At 54.3% G+C, this 16721-nt stretch overlaps 1 protein-coding gene across 10 annotated transcripts in view; it reads right to left on the minus strand.

The window, feature by feature from the left end:
- The window catches only part of CSNK1D (casein kinase 1 delta), a 32544-nt gene extending 26279 nt beyond the window's left edge, over nt 1-6265 (minus strand). For 6 of the 10 annotated variants that reach the window (XM_063617433.1, XM_063617436.1, XM_063617434.1 and 3 more), the window contains exon 1: nt 5833-6245. In XM_063617433.1, the coding sequence (XP_063473503.1) occupies nt 5833-5908 (76 nt within the window). In that variant the 5' untranslated portion in view covers nt 5909-6245. Of the gene's footprint in view, nt 1-5832 lie in introns of all 10 variants that reach the window. The other 4 variants (XM_063617432.1, XM_055240465.2, XM_055240463.2 and 1 more) reach the window with 3 other exon arrangements.
- Between the last annotated feature and the right edge of the window lie 10456 nt (nt 6266-16721).

Raw genomic sequence — 16721 nt, forward strand, 5'->3', positions numbered from 1 at the left:
GGCCCCAAACCCCTTGCCACTGCTGCGTTCCACAGGAATCGCCACCATCGGGTCACTGCCAGTGACCATTCTAGATTTAAGAACGTCACTTACTATCAACAGACACTCTTCAGAGTACTCGAGGTAACAAATTTTGTTCTTGCTGCCTACAGTTGGGACAGTCTATTCAATTACAAGAGAAATGACTTCATCGAAAAATGTACTGTGCAAATGAAAAACGAACTCTGAGTTCTTTTAAGGACCTGGACTCTGAACTCAACTCGCCAGCCGGGAGGGAGGGTGACTCATCCCACCAGTTATGTCAGCAGCTCCCTGCACCCCAAAGCAGGCGCAGTGCAGCCTCGGACAGCACCGCCACCCTCGCCAGCTGGCAGCCCAGTGACCCCATGGCCTGGGGCCGATGGCTTGGGGCCACACAGTCTGCTGACTAGCACCTCTCACTCCACTTCCCTGGAGCTGATAAAGCTAATGTGTGTCAGTCACACCTACAACACTGACTGTCGTGGGGCAAAGGTCATCACCAGCCACTCTGGCACACAACACAAATCACACCCTACCATGGGGCCGGGACCTCTCGCTGTGCAAGCACACAGATGTGCAAGCACACAGAGCCAGCCCTCCTGTGGAACCGACACCAAGGTCGCCCCGAGTCTCTACAGGGGAGCAGCTGGATGCAGGCCCTGTACACAGATGTGAGGATGGCAACTCTCTGGGGCCTGCAGCAGGGACCTCGTCACCTACTGGGCAGAAGCATCAAGCAGCAGAACACCAAGGTCTGTGCATTCCACGGGCACCACCTGCATCAAGGTCGCTGAGCAGTGCTCAGACCCCCTGGCCTGCAGCCCTGTCCCACCTCGCCCACCGGGGGCACCCCCACACTCTACCAGCCGTGCTGCTCAAAGTCAGGTCCTCAAGCTGCCATCAGTCCACAAGGCAGCACGGAGGCGCTAAGTTAACTGTGGTGGCAATCTGGCATCGCTGCAGCATTTTGACCTTAATATACACAAGTTTTGGTGTGCAACAGGTTGAAAATTACAAGCCTGGTTCTTCACCACAGGTTAAACCTGAGAAGCACTACTAAAAGGGGAATGAGAATTTGAAAGACCCTGAGCCCTGGGTGTCAGATTGAAAACAAACCAAAACCTGGTGACAGGCAGATCACCAGGTTGTCTGGGTTGTGTTTATACAAAGGACATTCTATCAACAAAACAACCTCAACTCTTCCCTGCAGCTCAACAATCCTGGTCTGCTGTGAGATAGGGCTTTCCTCAGTCCATGTTTGGGTATCAGTTAATGTTAGTCCTACAAAAACAAAATTATGTCCCTCAAGTTCAGCAGCCAAAAGCAGATGGTGGCCGGGTGTGGTGGTTCACGCCTGTAATCCCAGCACTTTGGGAGGCTGAGGCTGATGGATCACTTGAGGTCAGGCATTCAAGACCAGCCTGGCCCACATGGTGAAACTCCGTCTCTACTATAAATACAAAAAAATTAGCCAGGCGTGGTGGTGTGCGCCTGTAACCCCAGCTACTCAGGAGGTTGAGGCAGAAGAACTGCTTGAACCCAGGAGGCAGGGGTTGCGGTGAGCTGAGATCGCGCCATGCATCCCAGCCTGGGCAACAGAATGATACTTTGTCTTAAAAAAAAAAAAAAAAAAGCAGATGGTGAATTAAGTGAACCTAACCAGAGTGTGGCCCTGTCCTGGCACAGGAGGGTAATTCTGAATTACCAGCCTGGATGCTGGCAACTCCCATTGAGGATTGTCTTGTCAACAAAAAAACAGGGAGACGCCTTGAGCAGCAGGACAAAGGTCACCTCGCCAGCCAGCGATCAGCAGTACCACTTCTCATTACAGATGCTTGAGTTAAGCAGAGTCCAAGGTCAACAGAGGCCACAGCCCTCAACACTGCAGTGAGGAGACCCCGGAAGCTACAGCAAGAACAGGTGGTCGCTCTCCTCTCACAGCTGGTCAGCATCTTGGGGCCCTACTGCATGCCAGGCACCCTGCAGGCTGCCTCTTGAGAAATCAGTCAGTGAGGCGAAAAACGTGTGCTTCAGAGATGAAACAGTTAGCTCCCGAAAGATGCTTGTGCACATTATGAAGTCCGTCCATCCAGGTAACAGGTGGACAAATGGAGGCCCTGACATGGTGCGATGGGATCAAGTCCAGATGCCAACAGATGCATCTGTCCAGCCCACCAGCCAGGTAATCCAGTCCTGCCACTAACCTCCAGAACATACTACAGGTGAGAACAGAGGCAGAACCAGCTGGGCTCTCACTGCCTCTCTGCATGGGCCTCCTGCGGGGTGAACACACCAGGCCTCTCCCTCTAGCCTGGCCCAGTTGAACACTCTTCTTCCCCCAGACACCCCTGTGGTTCTGGGGCTGGGAACTCATGGTCCACATTAAGGACACTGGCTGTTTTCAAATGTTATCAAGTTTATTTTCAGTGGTACTCTGCCAGCATAAGTGAAAGAACTTCTGGTTTACGGCCACACCACATGGACATGGATGCGGAGGGCGGCACAGGGCCAGGGCCAGGTCACACAACAGGCTGCCAAGGTATGCGCTCCACAGGTGTGTGTGGGCTGTGGTGCCTCCCAGCCTGCCCTCCTGAAGGGCCTTGCGGATCTGGCAATCTCAGACTGAAGACAGATTGTTCTTTTTGGGGTCCCACTTTCCAAAGCCTGGGCATTCAAGAAATAGCCCCAAAATACTGCCCCCTTTGAAGGGGCAATTTTGGAACACGACAACCTGGCGGGGCCCTGCAGTGAGCACCTGCCCTCCAACTGTCACAGCAGGGTCAGGACAGGCAGGCCCACACCACGCTTCTAGCCCACAGGCACTCCACTGAAGCACAGCCTTCCCCCCTTCCTGGTCTCAAACATCTGAAAGCACAGAAAGTCCCCAGTAGAAAAACAAAAACCCAAAAGCCGGGCTCAAAGCAAAGTGAACCCCACCTGGAGGATACCAAAGTGACAACAGTAGAAATGGTCTTAACGATACTCATACGAGAATACACACGACACGCAAAGGTCAAGATGAAGACCTAGTTCCTCGATTTATGTGTAACTGGCTGCCCAAACAAAACTATGGTGGGGATGACCGATCCATCTCATGGTCTTCAGATCAGCCATCTTTGAGTCTGCAATTCTGCTCAGACCCACGCTTCTTCCAAACTGCCTTACTCCGGCTAACATGACCACCTCGCCTTTCCTCAGTGGGGTCGTCTGAAAGGACCACAGTGTAGGCCAGGAGCCAATGCTAATGGGAAAAAAAAAAATCAGCTGTGCCCAACCCCACTCAAGTAACTGGACGTGTACCCTGATGGGTGGCTGTCTGGGACGGCTGTCTGGGGGCTCTAACCCCAGGGTGTCAGAGCCACAGCCGCCCAAAATCCCGTATCCGGCAAGACTGTATGCCCAGCGCAAGGTGAGGCCTGCAGGGTGGAACGCTGAGTGAGGAGACAGCCTTCCACCCTCCACCTCTGGAATTACTTGGTGACAACCACACCAAAATTTGTCTGAATCTATCTTTGGAAAGCACAAAGTTGTTTGACAAGCTCTCAGAGGAGAGAACAGATAGTTTCAAAGTACTTTTTTTTTTTTTTGAGACAGAGTCTCACCCCGTCACCCAGGCTGGAGTGCAGTGGTGTGATCTTGGCTCACTGCAACCTCTGCCTCCCAGGTTCAAGCAATTCTCGTGCCTCAGCCTCCTAAGTAGCTGGAATTACAGGCAGCCACCACCACGCCTGGCCAATTTTTGTATTTTTAGTAGAGATGGGGTTTCGCCACGTTGGCCAGGCTGGTCTGGAACTCCGGACTTCAAGTGATCCGCCCGCCTCAGCTTCCCAAAGTGCTGGGATTACAGACGTGAGCCAACCACGCCTGGCCCAAAATACTCCTTTTTGATGCCTGCCTAAAGGTGGTTAATGGACTGGCTTTGCAGTGTAACTCAGATCCTGGGGTTAAAACTTTCGCCAAAATCTATTGTTCTATAAATAAGCCAAACGACTTCCACTGACCAAGCACTCTGACTTCCCAAACACTGCCAAGAACACATCCAGCTGACCACCCGGCATAAATGTTTAATAGTCAAACCCAAATGTCTAAAGCCTGCTTACTCAGCAGGCCACTAAGACATATGTACAGGTTCAAAAGCAACAATATGGCATGTAACAGGGTTACCTGGCAGGTTAGCCAGGCACCGAAAGTATGAGCCACCCATATGTGTGGATTCTTCCTAACACTGTCAGCCCACCGGGTCCTGAGTCCTCTCTCTGGTGACAAGTGGGAAGAGTGTGAGAACAGGGGACTTGTCCACATGTGGCTTCATCTAAAAGGTATGACCAGAGGCATTACTGACATCTCAGGGGATTCCTGACCCTGGCTGACAGGTGCCCCAGTTAAAACACACCCCAAAGCTAGGGCTGCTGGAACAGAAAACAGCTCGCCTCAAAGATCTGCAGCAGTCCCTCTGCATGCATACCGCCTCAGGCTACATATCCTCAAATTCAGGGGGTCTTGGAATAACTCGTGCATTGCACAATCCCACTGACAAGTGCGGAAAATTAAGTTACTTTAAAATTACAAACTTGGGCCAGGCGCGGTGGCTTCCCAGCACTTTGGGAGGCCGAAGTGGGAGGATCACTTGAGGTCGGGAGTTCGAGACCCGCCTGACCAACGTGAAGAAACTCCGTCTCTACTAAAAATACAAAATTAGCCAGGCGTGGTGGCATGCGCCTGTAATCCCAACTTTTCGGGAGGCTGAGGCAGGAGAATCGCTTGAACTTGGGAGGCGGAGGTTGCGGTGAGCCGAGATCGCACCATTGCACTCCAACCTGGGCAACAAGAGCAAAATCCCGTCTCAGAAAAGAAAAAAAAAAAATTACAAACTTGAAGATTTAAGCCAATCTTTCATCACACTTGTGTTCACGTGCATATTTTTCCATCGTAAATATGACACAACCCAGAACGTTCTAATCCCATTGTTTTTGAAATCTACCTGGAGACTGTTACAGTCTAAAGGACACCTCATGAGTACAACTACTTCATCTGCCTCTCATTTTGCCAGCAACTTAACCCTGTATGACTTTCTCTACATTCACCTAAACTTAACCCTTGCTCATTTGCACTCAGTCACCGCTCCAAGGCCAAGGGGCACAGTTCAGAGAGAACTCCCAACGGGAGGGCAAGCCCCGCTCCTAGCCGGGCCACTCCCCCCCCATCCACACGGCATTTGGGTCTTTCTGACATTTTCCCCCACGAATGCAAGACGCAGGAGCAGCCTCTAAGGAGCGAGACAGACAGCCCCGGACCGGGCTGCGGAAGAAAGAGCGTGGCCTTTATTTACTGCGGTGACCTTAGGCGTGGAGGAAGCCGACGCCCGCTCCGCGGCACCAGCCCTGCCCCCTCCCCTCCCACGGCCCACTGCCCCCACCCTCGCCCTGCCCCTCCCCCAGGCCCGCCTCTCCACGCCCCACTCAGCCCTTCCCGAGTCCGCTCCCCACGACCCTACCCCTACCCGGGTCGGCTCCCCAGAGACCATGCCCCACCCCGGGTCAGCTCCCCTATCCCCTCCTCCGCCAACCCTCCCCTCTTCAGACCCTGCTCTCCCAACCTGGCCCTGCCCCTCCCCCACGTCCGCTCCTCACTGCCCTCCCCACCCCTGGCCGCGCTAGCCTAGTGGCTGTTGGGTTCTGGCCACAACCCGGCGGTGCCGGGACTTGCACGGAGACCCCGCGGGGACCACCACTTCCTTCCGCGGTCGCGCTTGGTCTTGGCAGCCGCAGGGCCTGGGTCTTCGAACGGCAGGCGGGGGCGGCGGGGCCTCACCGAGATAGATGTCTCCGAAGGAGCCGCTGCCGATCTTCCGGCCCAGCCGGTACCTGTTCCCGACTCTCAGCTCCATGGCGGCAGCGGCCCGATTCGCTCCTGCCCTCCCGGCCGCTTCCTGGGTCTGAACTCCGGGAGGCGGCGCCGCTGCTGCCGCTACTGCGGGTCCGGCTGCCGGCTCCGCCCCCCTCACGGCCCCGATTTCACCATCGCTTTCCCGCCGCCCCGCCACTCCCAGCGCCTCAATACGGGGCGGATGGGACAGTCCGAGCGCCGCCGCCGCTGCTCCGGCCCCTGCCGGTAACGCTTGCCCTCTCCCCGCCGCGGATGGACTCGGATCTTCCGGGCCTAAATCCCCTTTCAGCTGCCTAAAGGAGCCGCCGCCATCGCGCTGTGACGTCACTTCCCCTAGCAACCCGGCGGGGCGGGGCCGCGGCGCTCCAGGGGCGGGGCCTGGCCCTCGGGGGCGGGGCCGGGCGGGGCGAGCGCTCCAGGCTTCCTCCCGACCCTGCGCCGTGCCCAGCCCCTCTGCCCTCCCATTACCCCGGGACCTCGGGCCACCAGCCGCTTCCACGTGCAGGCTCCTACTGCTCTCGCGGGGGCTTTTCGTGTGTCCCCCGAGATGTCGAGGAAGCCAGGTGAGTTCCTCGCGACAGGCGGTGCCCTTTGCAGGAGGGGACAGGTAGCTGAGGCGTGGACAGAGTGACAGGCCAGGCTCAGGGGACACAGGTGAGACCCCCTCACTGGGCTGCCAGTTCCCGGGCTTGGGGCATTCCAGGACGTCAGCATCTGCGGCCTTACCTCCTGACACCTAAGGCCAGAGACAGAGCAGGCCCGCGCCCTGGGAGGTCCTGATGTCCAGCCTGAAGGTTGAGGGCAAAGCCACCACCTTTCACAAAACGAGGCCAGACCACCTGCCTCCCTCCAGTCCCTGCGGCCTGGAGACCGAGTCAACATTCTTATCTGTGTTGGATCTGAATGTTCCTCCTTGCAAAAGAAAACAAGGAGTGGACGTTCAGGCTGATGGCCAGCTTCAAAGATCGGGGCCTTTGATTCCCATCACTGGGAAGAAAGCCCTTTAGACAAGCCCCCCCCAGGCTGCAGGTGCATGCGGACCTTGAAGAACCTGTCCCCATGGTCCCACGTCCATGTGTCTCGAGACCTGTCGCATCCTCGCTGAAACTCAAGAACGTGAAACAGGTGAAGGTGTGTTTTGACGCATTAGCATACCAGGGCTGTGGTGTGGGCACCGCAGCGTGAGTGAGACAGCAGCCTTGGCCCGTCCAGGTCACTGCAGAAGAGGAAAACAGGCCCCACAGTGGTGTCTGCCTTTCTCCACCCCCAAGTCTTTCCTCTCCACCCCTCAGCTCCAAACAGCTGGAGGTCAGGTCAGGGAGGTGGGCATCCATTCCCGAAATTACATAGCAGGGCCTGGAGACAGGAGATGCCGCCGGTCAGACCACCATCAGTCACTAATGAGGGACGGGCAGTCAGAACTGCCCAGTTTTTGAGTTACAGAAGCCGGGGATGGGGGGCTGCCAGACGAATAAAACTGACCTTGTTGGCGGAATCGCTCATGGCTTTTCTGTTGATGAACAGAGTCTAGCTCTCCCACAGGTGGCTGTGATCCTTCTTCCTGGGGAGTCCTGCTGTCCCTGACCAGGGGCACCTGCCCACCTGTCAGCTGCTCCTCCCTTGGCGGGTCCTCCTGGGCTCTGATGGCCCCAACATTTCTAGCTCTTTTCACCCATAGTGCCCCAAGCTTCATGCAGCTGCAGCAGACACTGTGCCCGTCTGCCTGGCTTTTGTGTGTTTGTGTCTTGACTCTATAACCCATGCACACGGACAGGGCTGTGGTGTAGTGGGGATGGCAGGAGCCCTGGGAACATGCGGGTTGGGCAAGGTGAGGCAGGCTGATTGCTGTGGCTCCCCCACCACCAGCCCCAGCCACAACAAACTGACAAAGGAAGAGGACAGTGGTGCCCTGGAGCCCCAGTGTGAAAGAGAGGAGGACAAAGCAGGTGTGTAGCCCAGGGTATGACAACACCCCTTCCGAGAAGACAGAGAGGGTGCAGACATGGCATGAACAGGACATCCTGCAGCCAGAGCCAGGTTCTGAGCTAGAAAACTGTCAGCAAGGGGCTGAAGCCAAGGATAGTCATTGCCAAGGAACGGTCTCCGTCACAGAGAAGACACTTGCACAGATGCGGTGACAAGGGAGGGATGAGGGGCTGGTGACCGCTGGGAACAGGCGTGTGAGGCAGAGTCCCCAGGCATGATCTGTGGGGTGGTTTGATGATACCAGGACATCTCGGCGTAGAAGGGCGTCCTGACCTGCAGACTAGAAAGCCCCCTGAGCTTCCGGCAGGACATATGAGGGCCAGCCCACACCCAGGCCCGTCCTGATACAACTCCTGAACGCCACAGTGTCTTAGCTCCTTTACTGTTGCTATCAAGAAATACCTGAGCCTGGGCAATTTATGAAGAATCATGATGTAATTTGTATATTTGTCCCCACTAAACCTCATGTTGAATTGTAAACCCCAAGGCTGGAAGTGGCTGGGTCATGGGGGTGGATTTCTCAGGAATGTTTAGCACCATCGCCTTGCTACTGTCCTTGAGATAGTGAGTTCTCCTGAGATCTGGTTATTTAACAGTGTGGGGCACCTCTCTCGCTCACTCGCTTGCTCGCTCCTACTCTGGCCATGTGACGTGCCTGCTCCCCCATTGCCTTTCACCATGATCGGAAGCTTCCGGAGGCCTCCCCAGAATGTGAGCAGAGGCCAGCACCATGCCTCCTGTAAAGCCTGCAGAACCAGGAGCCAAGTAAACCTCTTTTCATTATTTATTTATTTATTTATTTTGACACAGGGTCTCGCTCTGTTGCCCAGGCTGGAGTGCAGTGGCGTGATCTCAGCTCACTGCAACCTCTGCCTCCAGGGCTCAGGTGATCCTCCCACCTCACCCTCCTGAGTAGCTGGGACTACAGACACACGCCACCATGCCTGGCTAATTTTTCATATTTTTTGTAGACATGGGGTCTTACTGTTGCCCAGACTGGTCTCAAACTCCTGAGCTCAAGTGATCCATCCACCTCGGCCTTCCAGAGTGCTGGGATCACAGGCATGAGCTACTGTGCCTGGCCCTCTTTTCTTTTAAGATTGCCCAGTCCTAAGTATTTCTTTATAGCAAGGCAACCACAGCCTAACACAGCTGATGATGCTGAGGACTCGAAAGTTCAAGATCAGGCGTCTGTCTCTGGTGAGGGCCTTGCTGCCGCTGCCTCCACTCATGGCAGAAGGTGAAGGGGAGCTGGAGTGTGTGGAGACGGTGTGCGAGAGGGAGCCGGAGTGTGTGGAGGCCGTGCGAGAGGGAGCCGGAGTGTGTGGAGGCCATGTGAGAGGGAGCTGGAGGAGTGGGGAAGTACAGGCCTTTCTTTTTTTTTTTAAGATGGAGTCTCACTCTGTCACCCATGCTGGAGCACAATAGTGCGATGCCGGCTCACTGCAACCTCTGCCTCCCGGGTTCAAGCGATTCTCCTGCCTCAGCCTCCTGAGTATCTGGGATTAGAAGCACGCGCCACTATGCCTGGCTAATTTTTGTATTTTTGTAGAGACGGGGTTTCACCATGTTGGTCAGGCTGATCTTGAACTTCTGACCTCGTGATCCGCCCGCCTCGACCTCCCAAAGTGCTGAGATTACAGGCGTGAGGCACCGCGCTTGGCCGTGCAGGCGTTTTTAAAAGCACCTCTTGCTGGAACTAGTAAGAGTGAAAACTCACTAATTACCAAGAGGACAGCACCAAACCATTCGTGAGGAATCTGCCCCTGTGACCCAGACGCCTCCAACACTGGGGCTCAAATTTTAACCTGAGGTTTGAAGGGGACCAACACCCAAACTATAGCAACAGGGAAGGAGGAAAGTTTATGGATACTCATTTAGAATCTGCTAACAAAGGGAAAGAATCAGGCTGGGCGCGGTGGCTCACGCCTGTAATCCTAGCACTTTGGGAGGCCGAGGCAGGAGGATCACCTGAGGTCAGGAGTTTGAGACCAGCCTGGCCAACATGTGAAACCCTGTCTCTACTAAAAACGCAAACATTAGCCAGGCGTAGTGACGTGCACCTGTAGTCCCAGCTACCCAGGAGGCCAGGCAAGAGAATTGCTGGAATCCGTGAGGCAGAGGTTGCAGTGAGCCAAGATCCTGCCACTGCACTCCAGCCCAGGCAACAAGAGTGAGACTCTGTCTCAAAAACAATCAACCAAGCAACCAACAACAACAACAAAAGGAAAGAATCAGACTGGCGTGGGGCTCTGCTGTCACCTCCCCGTGACCTCCCAAAAGCGTGTGTTAGAAACTGACCTGCCTAGTGCGTCGGTGGAGGGGGCACTTTGGAGAGGGGCTTGGATCGTGAGGCCCCACCCTCATGAATGGCTCAGTGCCTTGTGAAAGGGCTTGATGGAGGGAGTTTGGTCCCTTTTCCCCTTTTGTCTCTGCCATGTGAGGACACCACATTCCTCCCCTCTGGAGGACACAGTAACAAGCTGTCATCTCGGGAGGAGACACCGGGCCCTGACCAGACACCGAACCTGCCAGCACCTTCATCTTGGACTTTTCAGTCCCCAGAACTGTGAGAAATAAATTTCTGTTCTTTATAAGTACCTAGTCCATGGTGTTTTGTTACAGCAGCATGAACAGCCTGAGACAGCGGCTTACATGTAACTGGAAGCTGCAGAAAAACATCTTCAGACAGCTGAGACGGCTCCCAGGACTAATGGCTGGCACAGACACCATCTGCCTGGCAGGGCGAAGAAAGGTGTCTGTGGGTGTGAGAGGATTCTGAGTCTAACACCCTGAGCCCAGCCAGGAAGGGGCCAGCAAGGCCTCCTTGTGAACAACGAATGAAACAGAACCCAGATCTCAGACAGGGTGGGGAAGGGGAGGGGTACCATGTCAAGCAGCACTCTGCGTAAGTCGGCACTTGCGCACACTTGCATGCACACGTGTGTATTGTGCGTGTATGGACATGTTAGAAATGGATGTATGCATGTGTCTGCATATGTTTGTGCATTTATGCACACACCCTACACAGGTGCACGCATATCATGTACGTATAGTAAGTCTTCACCTGCGCACACTTGCATGCATATGTGTGTATTGTGCGTGTATGGACATGTTAGAAATGGATGTGTGCATGTGTCTGCATGTGTGTGTGCATTTATGCACACACCTTACACAGGTGCACACGTATGTATAGTAAGTCGGCACCTGTGCACACTTGCATGCACACGTGTGTATTGTGCGTGTATGGACATGTTAGAAATGGATGTGTGAATGTGTCTGCATGTGTTTGTGCATTTATGCACACACACTACACAGGGGCACGCACATCATGTACGTATATGTTTGCATATGTGCACACGTGTGTACGTGCACACAGCATGCGTGTGTGTGTATAGTTGCATGCATGCTAACATATGGTGGAGAATAAATAATGATCACCTCTCTGGAACTGGGGAAAGTAAGTGTTAAACAGATTTTCAACAGGAAATGCTGCTGCAAGGAATTCATCCGTAAGCTAGCACTACAGCCTTGAGGCTGGGGGCAGGGAGCAGTGGGGAGTGGAAATCTTCCCAGAGCTCTCATCAGGAGTGAGGAAGGCTGGATACAGTGGCTCACGCCAGTAATCCCAGCACTTTGGGAGGCAAAGGCAGGAGGATCACTTGAGCTCAGGAGTTTGAGACCAGCCTGGGCAACTTAGCAAGACCTTGTCTTCAAAAAAAAAAAAAATTTTTTTTTTACAAGGAACTACACAGATGGCAAAACTGTAAAAAAAAAAAAAAGTGGGAAGAGGGGAGAAAGGGAGATCAATGTCTTCTACAGATTTCTTCTTGTCGGGTGGAGAGTGTGAGGAGTAGAGCCACGTGGTGGGGAGACTGTCGGTGTCTTGTTTGCGAATGACTTTGGAGCAAAGACCACCTGACAAGCACAATTAAGGAATGAAAATGCACAGGGACTTCCCAGGGAGCCAGGAGGACACTGGGGGAGCAGGAACACGATCAAACCGGCAAGCGCAGGAGCGGAGCGAGGCAGGAGCGGGCGCAAGCCCAGGCAGCAGCAGCTGCGTTGTTCTCCCCCCCGTGGTGTTCAAACCAGCCTGGGAAGCTGCCCCTCCAGAGGCATCCATGGTTTTCTGGTCACTTCACTTACTAAATTCACGTCCTGTGGGCTAATCAAGGCCCACTTTTGGTATTCCAGCCCCAGCCTCCCTCCTGGCCCAGATGGCTAAGGGCTCAGAAGAGGAAGGGGCGTGGGGCACAGACAGCCCCTGATCGTTCACACCTGCCTTTCCCATGGGGCCCTGATGTGTCCAGTCCCCTACTTCATGTCTGAGCCACGTGCTCTCTGGCTGACCTCCTGGGACTCGCACCCGGACCCCACTTGGTATCTGAACCACGTGCTTCCCGGCTGACCTCCCACAACCTGAAGCCTACTCTCGCTCCCTTCCAGGCCACTGTCCCCACTGCAGCCACAGAGGTGTTTTATAGTTCAAATCCTGCCCAGGCACCGTCCTGCCTAAAGGCAGCCCTGAGCCTGAATCTGTGCGCTTTGCTGATGGGTCTGTAAAATGGCGCAGTCACTTTTGAAACAGTCTGGCAGTTCCTAAAAAGCTTAAACATAGACTTACCACATACCCAGCAATTCCATGCCCAGGCTCTGCCCCAAGAGAATTGAAAACATCTATCCACACAGAAACTTGTATGCAAATGTTCACAGTTGCACTATTCATCATCATCAGGATGCCTATAATTGATGAACAGATGAACAAATTGTGCTATATCCATATAATGAAATATTATTCAGTCATAAAAAAGAATGAGGCCGGGTGCGGTGGCTCGCGCCTGTAATCCCAGCACTTTGGGAGGCCGAAGCGGGCGGATCACGAGGTCAGGAGATCGAGACCATCCTGACTAACACGGTGAAGCCCCGTCTCTACTAAAAATACAAAAAGAAATTAGCCGGGTATAGTGGCGGGCACCTGTAGTCCCAGCTACTCGGGAGGCTGAGGCAGGAGAACGGCGTGAACCCAGGAGGCGGAGCTTGCAGTGAGCCGAGATTGCGCCACTGCACTCCAGCCTGGGTTACAGAACGAGACTCCCATCTCAAAAAAAAAAAAAAAAAAGAAGAAAGCACACGATGCTCAGCAGCAGAAGCAAGTCTCAAAAGACTATATACTGTGTGAGTCCATTTACATGGGATGTCCAAAATAGGCAGATTCATCAACATAGACCGTGGATTGGTGGTCGTCAGGGGCTGGGTGGGATGTGGGGAGTGACTGCTAATCAGAAGGGGGTTTCCTTCCCTTTCGAGATGGTGAAAATGTTTCAGAACTAGGCAGAGGTGAGGGTTACATAATATTGCAAATGTACTAAAATTAACTGAATTGTACACTTTTAAATAGTTAAAATGATGAATTTTGTTGTTTTGTTACATTAAAAAATGTAAATGTTTTTACAAAAAAAGATGAATTTTGTTATGTTTTGTTACATTAAAAAAAAAAAAAAAAAAGGCCATGCGCAGTGGCTTACGCCTGTAATCCCAGCACTTTGGGAGGCCGAGGCGGGTGGATAACAAGGTCAGGAGTTCGAGACCAGCCTGGTCAACATGGTGAAACCCCATCTCTACTAAAAATATATATAAATTAGTCTGGTGTGGTGGTGCGCACCTGTAGTCCCACCTATCGGGAGGCTGAGGCCGGAGAATCGCTGGAACCTGGGAGGCAGAGGTTGCAGTGAGCCAAGATTTTGCCCACTGCACTCCAGGCTGGGCGACAGAGTGAGACTCCATCTCAAAAAAATTGATTAATTAAATTAAATTTTAAAAAAACCCAACCTGGGCAACAGAGTGAGACTCCATCTCAAAAAAATTGATTAATTAAATTAAATTTTTAAAAAACCCAACCTAGGCAACTAGTGAGACCTTGTCTCTACAAAAAAAATTAAAAATTAGCCAGGTGTGGTGGCTCACGCCTTGGTTCAAGCTACTCAGGAGGCTGAGGCAGGAGGATGGCTTGACTACAGGAGTTTGAGACCAGCCTGGGCAATATGGCGAAACCCCATCTCAGCAAAGAACACAAAACTTAGCCCAGCATGGTGGCGCGTGCGTGTGATCCCAGCTACTCTGGAGGCTGAAGTGGGAGGACTGCTTGAGCCCTGGAGTTTGAGGCTTCAGTGAGCTGAGACTGCATCACTGCACTCGAGCCTGGGCCAGAGCAAGACCCTGTCTCAAAAACAACAAAACAAGAGGCTGGGCACAGTGGCTCATGCCTGTAATGGCAGCTACTTGGGAGGCAGAGGCAGGAAAATTCCTTGAACCTGGGAGGCGGAGGTTGCGTTGAGCTGAATTCACGCCACTGCACTCCAGCCTGGGTGACAGAGTGCAGAGTGAGACTCTGTCTCAAATAATAAACCAAAACAAAACTTAGAAACAAAAACTACCACCAAAACCCACCAAGCAGCCCTGAGTCCAGAGCCAACTTCCTTGCTGGGTTAGAGGTCCTCGCCTCCCACCCTCCCCGCAGGAACCACTTGCAGCTTCCTGAAGGCATCAATGTCACCCCGCCCCTGAGCCTGGGGGTGATGAAGGTGGACAAGCCAGCCCTGCACAGGTGAAGGCCACTGACAGCTGCACAAGGGGGGCTGTGGTTTGCAGCTTCCAGCAGCTTCCAGGGGGAGGGGACCTCAGCCCGATGAAGGATGCCAGTGTGGAGGTTCCCAGGTGGGACCTAGGGGTGGTATTCCAGGAACTAGAGGCAATATGTGTTCCTGTGTGTGTGCGTGCATGTATGCGTGTGGGCATACAAGTGTACGTGTGTGCACGTGTGCATGTGTGCCCGTATGTGTGCGTGTGTACATGTGTCCATGTCAGTGTATGTGTCCATGTATGCATGTGTGTCTGTGTGTAAGCATGTGTGCCTGTGTGTCCGTATGTGTGCATGTGTGCCTGTGTGTTCCTGTGGGTGCATGTGTGTCCGTGTGTGAGCATGTGTGCCTGTGTGTCCGTATGTGTGCATGTGTGCCCGTGTGTGTGCCTGTGTGTGCATGTGTCTGTGTGTGAGCATGTGTGCCCGTGTGTGTGCCTGTGTGTGCATGTGTCCGTGTGTGAGCATGTGTGCCTGTGTGTCCGTATGTGTGCATCTGTGCCTGTGTGTGCCTGTGTGTACCTGTTTGTGCTGTGTGTGCGTGCATGTGTGTCCATGTGCATGTGTGCATGGGTGTCCATGTGCACATGTGTTCACGTGTGTGCGTGCATGCGTGTGTGTGTTGGGCAAACCTATCACCCACCTGCTGGCCAAGGGTAACTCCAGGAAGTGCTGGGATCACCCAGGGCTCAGGTTAGACGTATGCACAGGTAGAGCTGAGGAAATCAGCCCTTCAGGTTCCCAGGGCTCCTAGCCAGCCCTGGTGACTAATTGGGCAGAGGCGAGCAATGCCCAGCTCACGCCAGGAAGGAACGGAAGTGAGTTCATGTCCCACCTCCCACGACTTAGCCCAGGCACAGACGAGGCCACCACGAAGGCTGGGACTGTAATGAGGTTGCCCTAGAGGTGCCCTGTGCAACGCGGCAGCCGCCAACCACATGTGGTTAATTAAATTAAATAAAAGTAAAAAGCAGTTCCTCGGGCTCCTAAGCCACATTTCAAGTGCTCAGTGATATTCGCAGTGGTCAGGGCTGCTGAGACCAGTGGTCTGGACCAGAGGTGATTTCGTTCCCCAGGGGGTATGTGGCTGCCGCCAGAGAATGGCCTGGCCATGAGTCAGTAGGGCTGAGGTGGAGACCTCTTACCCCCTGCCCCAGACCCAGCCCTGATTCGTGCCCCTGGCAGCATCCAGGGTAACAGCTGGCTAGGAGGGAGAGCTTTCCATGCACGCGGCTCCTGCCATGGCTGGTTTACCTGGTCAGGTGAGGGTGTGAGCCTTGAAGAAGCCAGGTGGGAGGAGGGTTTGGTTGCACTGGCCCTGGGTAGGGCTAACGGTGGCCCATGTCTGTGGTCATTGCACGGCAGGGGGCTGCATGCCCCTGATAGAGTTGGTTCCCATCAGACATTTTGAGTCCTGAGCTGGGAACCTGTTGGGGGTGGACCCTGCCCCATACCTGGACCCTCACACCTTCCCCCACCTAGCCCATGAGGTGATGGGCCACCTGGGTTGGGTGCTGCCGCAGTTTTTGTGTCCAGAGGTTTTCCAGGGTTCCCAGGCCCAGCCCTGTATCCCTGACTCAGGAGGACCCTCCCCCAGTCCTGGGGCCTGTCCTTAGTGCGGCAGCCCTGGGCAAATCGTGTATCCCCTAGTCAGCTTCTCCAGGGTGACCGGCAGTGACTGAAGTCCCTGTTCCCTGTTCCGCCCTCCCTGCACAGGGCTGGGCACACAGGGCGCCATCGGTACACTGTCTGCAATGGCCGAGAAGGCAGCGCTCCATGCAAGAGGAACGATGTGTCCTTGCCGCCACCCTCATTTATGACTTGGGGCAGCCACTCCCAGCAGGATGGTGTCCTTTCCTCCAGAGCCAGGGGAGGAGTGAGGCTTGGTGCCTGGGAGGTACCTGCCTCACCCAGGTCACAGAGAGCTATTCCTCGGCCGCCTCTGCCACTGGAGGTGTGGGCAGGTGGTGGGGTGATGCCCACAGGAGTGCAGTGGATGCGGCCCGGCCCAGCCTGCAGGAAGTCAGAGGGGTCCCCATTAGGGCTGGGGCTGCTGCCCCCCATTCCCCTCCCACCAATGAGTCCTGGCTGCTGGCTGGTGAGGGCAAAACTGGAAGGCTCATGCCTGTCCCCAGCTCCCGGAGGTCTCGTTTCTCTCTCGTGGCTGGCACAGAGCCAGCAGAGAGGC

This window comes from Symphalangus syndactylus, chromosome 14 (assembly GCF_028878055.3).
Source record: "Symphalangus syndactylus isolate Jambi chromosome 14, NHGRI_mSymSyn1-v2.1_pri, whole genome shotgun sequence".
NCBI classification, from domain to species: domain Eukaryota; kingdom Metazoa; phylum Chordata; class Mammalia; order Primates; family Hylobatidae; genus Symphalangus; species Symphalangus syndactylus.